Genomic DNA, 7,018 nt, shown 5'->3' on the forward strand with positions numbered 1-7,018 from the left:
CTAACCAATTAGAATACTTATTATTATTATTTATTAATTTTAGTAGAAGTAAATTAAAGAAATAAAAGAAATTAGCTTAGGTAAGCGTAAGTAAAAGACTACTCAATAAAGGCTTGGAACCCCTCTTGATGGAACAAGAAACTGGTCATCCATCTTTTACTTTCAAAAACTTGAATGTAAGACCGAAATCGTATCCATTTGTAGGGGAAATTCTACAATACCTCCTTCGGTACCATGCCTCCATTTTTTTTCATCCATTGGATGAAAATGATTAAATCTCAGCCGTCCAAATGAAATGAAAAAAAAAAAATTTCAAAAAAAATTTCTACCGGGTACCTCCCCCTCCCGTTCTCTCCCCCATCTCTCCTCCTTTTCCCCCCAAATTTGCTCTCTTCCTCACGCATCCTCCATAGCCGTTCCTCAGCTCACCCATTTCCCGCTCTCATCTTTCTTCCCGTCCATAGCTGGCTGTCTCACGCATCCTCCATAGCCGACTTCCTCAGCTCACCCATTTCCCTTTTCCCGTTTTTCTCCACTGATTCTCCACAGCTGGGTGAAGACCACGGTCGGCTTCAACCGGGCCAACCTCTTCGAGGGCGACGTCGCAGACCTTATCAAAGACGTCTCCACAGCTAGGTGGAGACCACCTTCGCCGTCAACCAGGATCAAAGACGTCTTCACAGGTGGGTGGAGACCACCATCGTCGTGAACCGGGCCAACCTCCTCCAAGCCGATGTCTTGACCTCATCAAAGAAGTCTCCCTCAAGGACCGCGAGCTCAGGATTGTGGGCGAGGTCGGTGCCAAGATCCGAGTCTTAGACTTCATTTCTCCCGATGTCCAGGTCAGCTATTTTTCTGCTAGATTCTTCTTCTCGAAGATTTTATGTAAATTTTCTGAATTTTTGCTTCTCTCCCCCCTACCCCTGCATTTTGTCAGACGGATAATTTCGGTTCTTTCACACGGAGAATTTTAGTGGAATCTTCATAACCGTTGTGTTTTCTTCATTTTATATATTTGTTAAGAGGTGTAGGGGTTGTTTTCAGGTTCTAATTTAATGGGTTTAAAAACCCGAATTGAAGACGTAGCTGGGAAGAAGAAAAGAGGGCGTGTAGTACTAAGGAAAAGAAAGTGAGAAGGACACAATTGTTTGTTACTCAAAAGGCGCTTGTATCCTAATATTGGCGAGTTCTATATAAAGGGAAAAAATGGGTGAGTTAATTATGTGTTTTACAATATTGTGTCATTATATTTCATGTTTTTTGTAGATTTATGAATTGATTACATTATAGAAAAGAGATGGTTAGATTATTGAACATTGAAAAAATTTTTATGTTAATTTTGTCATCATTTTTAATGTAATATTTAGGGAGGATTTGTAGTTTAATGGTATTTGTATTTTATTTGGCATTTGATTGATTTGTAGTAAGATATAAAATAAAATTTAATTGAAATGTGAAAAAAACTTATGTTGAGATAATGTGGTGGTGAAAGTATGTTTGATTTATTATATCCGAAAATCATATTATAAAAATTGACTTAAATGATTTATTTAATTTTTAGAGGCGAACGCGATGGTCTTGAAGTTTGTTCGAAATCCAAAGAGGCCTATCGGCGCTTGGATACATTACTAGTAAGGGAAAATAGAAATATGTAAAATAATATGTTTTTTAATGTATTTTTTGTGGTTGTTATTGTTAAATTTGTTTGAAATTGTTTTGTAGTAACGATCAATTAGCCATGATGAAAGAGAAGGATAAAGGAGTGAAGATAAATGATGATGTAAGGAATATATTGCTATGTCTAATATAATTACATTTTAAAATTAGAATTTAAATTATGTGACCAATTAATGTAGTTGAGGAAAAAATTGGGCAAGAAGTGGAATGCACTTTCAAAAGTAGAAAAAGAAAATTTCATAGCAAAGTCCAAAGAAAGTTCAAAACAATATTCACTTCAAAAGGGTGTTGTTCCAAAGGTAATTTTTTTTGTAATGAATATTTAATTTCTTTACTTATGTATTTGTTGGAAATTATATTAATGTAAACATGTTTGATGTTTGTGTATCTTTTCAGTTATATCTTCAGACTCGATGCTCCCCTGAGCGAGTGATTAGAGTGATTGAAAAATTGGAACCAAAGCAAAAGGCAGCCATAGAAGAAATAGGATTTGGTAGCCTCTTGCAACTTCGATGTAGGAAAATTGATCATGGGTTATGTCTTTGGTTGATAAATAGTTTTAATCCGAACACTTATATGTTACAATTGTATAATACTTGTATCAAATTATCCCCCATTGATGTTGAATTTATTATGGGATTGAGGGCAAGAGGGTTCAAGATTGGCATGAACAAAGATGTTGGCCATAAGAATGATTTATGTAAAAAATATTGTGATAAAAAAGGGCGATTGCCATTAGTGATGTTAGAAAATCAAATTAGGGAGGATAAAGAGGGTGGAAACGATTTTAAAGTTCGTTTTGTATTATTTGTGTTGGGTGCATTATTGTGCCCAACAATGAAGCTTTTTGTGAATCGTTCTTTCTTACATCTTGTGGAAGACATCGATTCAATAAAGAAGATGAATTGGGCAGAATTTGTGTTGTCCTATCTTGTGCACGGGATTGAAGAGTTTAAGAAGAAACAACAAAGTGGGGTTTGCGGTTGCTTATTGTTTTTAATGGTAATGTCCTTGTAATTAATTTACATCATAGTGAATTACGATTTTGTTTTAATATAATTTATGAATTAACTATATATCTATGTCAAATATACTCGTAGTTATTCTACCACGAGCATATATCATTTGAAGAGAAATTTCTACCGCTATATACTCGACCTTCTCCTCGGATTACTGCTTGGGGAGATGATGAAGTATTGGACAGGAAACGAAGATTGAAAAAACTTGGTGGATATGCAAATGAGAATGTAAGTTATAGTTTTGAAAGTCGTTTACTATTTATTTAAGTTTTTAGTGATTTAAAATCTGATATGTATTATATTTTGATGAATATATTGTAGCTCAAAATATGGGTGATAGAAAATGAGATAAGGGATTGCGTTGATGGAAATGCAACGACAATGGCGAGTGAGAATGAGGACGATGAGAAATTTGTAATCAATCTAAACAAAGATGTTATTAAACGAGTAAGTGTTTTACAATATTCATCGTGACTATCTATATTAGCATTGATCCTTTGTATTATGATGTTATTAATCACGTTCGTATATATCACTAGGTTGATGGTGGGAACTTAATGGAGATGGATAAAACCTTTCAACAATTAAAGACACAACTAATTGATATGGCTTATGGTGCAAGTAGTAGTAGTTGTGATCAAATTTTGGCTAAATTTGAGGAGAATTATACTACAGTGAAAGGTCTCTTCCTTAGATCAAGCGGAAAACCTTTGAGAATGCACGAGGAAGGACCGAAGAATGACATTCTCTCATGCGAGAGAAGTTTGGAAGATACGAACAATATGAATGTGAATGAACATTATCTTCACACTTTGTCAAATGAGAAGTTATGCACCGAGGACTTGAATGAAAAGAATGAAGATGCATGTGCTACATCAATTGAAGTGCATATCATTCCAGACGAAAATCAAAATATTTTACCACTTCCAATCAAAAGGAGTAGAAGAGATTATGGAAAGGTATGTATCATATAAAAGAAAAAATTATTTTCTTTACAACTACTTAACCATTACATAGTAAATAGATGTATATTAATGGCATTTTCCATATTAGGAACCATTACGAGCACTATGTGGTTATCCTAATCATGTCATGAAAACACGTACATCAAGGGAGAGGAAACCAAGTAAATTCAAGGTCTCCCCGTTTGTACACAATTTAAGGAAGATGGTAAAACGTGAAGCATCAGAGGTATAATAGAAATAGTTTAATATCATTGTTCTTATTTTTGATACTTAACATATATAGTTAATAATTATGTCTTGTTTTCGATTTAGTCAATCCCCATGTCCATTCGTGAAGACGTGGTGGATACTCAATCATTCAATGTACTTCAATCTCTTGTCGCTGATTATGTTTTCAATAGAGCATTGTCAAAAAGGTTTGTCGTGTCTAGAACATTCATAATGTGTTGTTACAATTTTAGCCTTCATATGCTTCCAATTTATTCAAGTTTGTTTGAACATATTATTATTTTAGTGAGCTTCTTGTTGACTTTGGTCATGAACATGGAGTTCGTGGAGATTTTGAGTGCTTACGTCCTAGACAAAATTTGATGGATGTTGTAAGTACCTACTTCATTTATATCAAATGCGTGCTATATTAGTTAAATAAATTTATTGAAGTTATTGTTCAACAACAGGTAATAAATCTAGAAGCCTCAAAGCTAAATTATTTTGAAAGACAATTCATAGGCATACGAAGTATAAGATGCTATCTTCCCACGACATTTTCAGTAAGCTCATATTTCTCTTGTTGTTTACTTACATATTAAGTACAATATACTAATGTTCGTATTATGTTTTCTTATTAGCAAATGATTTTGTACGGGAGTCCTCAACCTTTTTTCGATAGAAAAACATCCATCGTGAGTAAGTACATTAGCGAATTGGATGATTGCGAGAAGGTTAGTAATTATTTGTAATGTTTAATTGCATATATGAAATTTAGAGTAGATATCGTTTTCACCTATAATATACTATATTTTTTGTGGCCCAACTCATATATATTGTTTTCCTACCTTTACAGCTATTTATTCCAATGCATGACGATTGCCCTGGTCATTGGTATCTGTGCGTCATTGACTTCAAAGACTTTGATATCCAAATTTTGGATTCATTACGATCGAAGAGTCGGGACGAGTTCCGGTTTAAGAGTGTGAAAAAAGTGGTATGCTTTCTCCTTTTTGTTTTCCTTTTTATTTGGTTTTTTTTTCTCTTCTATATTTATTAACCACTTTCAAAATAAATTAGGTTGAATTTTGTCAGACGTTCTTCAAACTGTATGACATAGGGAAAGATGTCTTCCAATTCTCCATTGATTGGGCTCCTTCCATTCCGACCCAAGATAATGGGTTAGTATGAATACATAACTCACATTAATATTCTTTTTTCTGATGTATAATTAGACAACCATTCAATAAGTTGTTTTGCTTTTCTTTTCTCTTTCTTAGGTGGGACTGTGGAGTGCATGTCATTAGACATATGCAGAGATTCAAAAATGGTGATTCGATGACGATATCCGACTTTTGTAATTCTGCTAAAATACGTCGAGAAATAGCATGTGATTTAGTTTTACACGAGGGAAATAGAGAAAAACAAACCATTGTGGCTATTGTTTGTACAAAGACGTCGACACGAGCAATGAAAAAATTATTATTATGATATTTGTTATTTTTCTAATATTTATCATTTCCATCTCCACATATGGTCATGTTTATTGGGAAGTTGTGAGATTCGATGATCATACATTATTAATGATTAAGTCCATTTTATTTGAATATCCAAATACTCTTCTTTCAATATGGTAGGCAAAATGAAATTGTAATATATTGGTATCATTCATGTTCGACATGTGTGCTTTTGTACGCTCTTTAACCTAATCAGATTTGTAAATATTCATTTATCTATGCTAACAATATATAGTTAGTACATTAAGACCGGTTGACGAATGACGTTCAGCCGTAAGAACCAGTCCAACGATTTAGCTAAGTCCACTTTTCATAGGCATACGCATTATGCCTACCGGTTGAGAACATTCCTCATATGGATAATGACCCTATGGATGCAGTGTGAACTCGTTCAGGATTTGTCCCAACCACCTCAAACAATTTTGGATGCAGAATGACCCGTGTCGGCGTTCAATTGAGTGATTGAAGATTTTTCTAAAGGGAGTGAGCAATTTTTAAAGTTGTGCAAAGCGGTTGATCAATGAAGAAATTGTCTCAACCGGTTGACGAATGCTTTGACCAGTGGGAACCGGTTCACAAATATAGCAAATTGGTTGAGGAAATTTCTCAATCGGTTGATGGTTTTTTAACCAGTGGCAACCGGTGAAGATGGGTATCAACCGGTTGAGGAATTTGCTCAACCGGTTGAGGATATTTTTCTAACGACAACCGGTCGATGAAACCGGTCGACCGATCCATCAACCGGTCGAGACTTTTAACCAGTGGCTACCGGTTGAGGAATTTTTCTCAACCGGTTGAGGAATTTTCTCAACCGGTTGAGATTTTTTTAACCAGTGGCTACCGGTTGAGAAAATTCCTCAACCGGTTGATAAAAATTCCTCAACCGGTAGACACTGGTTAAAAGTGTCTCGACCGGTTGATGGAGTAGGTCGACCGGTTTCATCGACCGGTCGAGACTTGCAATGCTATTGTGCAATTTAGGAGTACGACTACCGTCCACAAAAAAGGTATGAGTTGTACCAATAATATTTCACTACGTAAACATTCGGAAAATTACCATTAAGTTCAATTAAAAGGGTTGAAATTGATGGACACTAGCATTACAAATTACCTAACCACGATTTACCCATTTTGAGTAAAATCACTTAATTTACCTATTTCATATGAATTACATCATATTGATTACTTTCCTATAGTTAACTGATAACCACCTAATTGTCAAACTTTAACCGGTTGAGGAATTTCCTCAACCGGTTGAGGAATTTTTCTCGACCGGTTGAGGGTTTTTTCCACCAGTGGCTACCGGTTGAGAAATTGTCTCAACCGGTTGAGAAAATTCCTCAACCGGTAGAAAATCCTCAACCGGTAGCCTCAACCGGTTGAGGAATTTTTCTCGACCGGTTGAGGATTTTTCCCACCAGTGGCTACCGGTTGAGAAATTGTCTCAACAGGTCGAGAAAAATTCCTCAACCGGTAGCCACTGGTGGAAAAATCCCTCAACCGGTTGATGAATTTCCTCAACCGGTTGAGGAATTCCCTCAACCGGATGAGGAATTCCCTCAACCGGTTGAGGAATTCCCTCAACCGACACCTTTGTTTCATATGAATTACACATCATATTGATTACTTTCCT

The 7,018-nt window shown here is 35.4% G+C and overlaps 1 protein-coding gene across 1 annotated transcript; it reads left to right on the forward strand.

Annotated features, from left to right (window-relative positions):
- The first annotated feature begins 3,790 nt into the window (after positions 1-3,790).
- LOC117924286 (ubiquitin-like-specific protease 1) lies at positions 3,791-5,379 on the forward strand. Its single transcript, XM_034842885.1, has 5 exons — positions 3,791-3,887; positions 4,510-4,602; positions 4,725-4,865; positions 4,949-5,049; positions 5,149-5,379. Exons 1-5 carry the CDS (start codon positions 3,864-3,866, stop codon positions 5,357-5,359), a joined length of 570 nt encoding a protein of 189 aa, XP_034698776.1. The 5' UTR covers positions 3,791-3,863; the 3' UTR covers positions 5,360-5,379.
- The last annotated feature ends 1,639 nt before the right edge of the window (positions 5,380-7,018 follow it).

Source organism: Vitis riparia, chromosome 10 (genome assembly GCF_004353265.1).
Source record: "Vitis riparia cultivar Riparia Gloire de Montpellier isolate 1030 chromosome 10, EGFV_Vit.rip_1.0, whole genome shotgun sequence".
Lineage (NCBI taxonomy): Eukaryota > Viridiplantae > Streptophyta > Magnoliopsida > Vitales > Vitaceae > Vitis > Vitis riparia.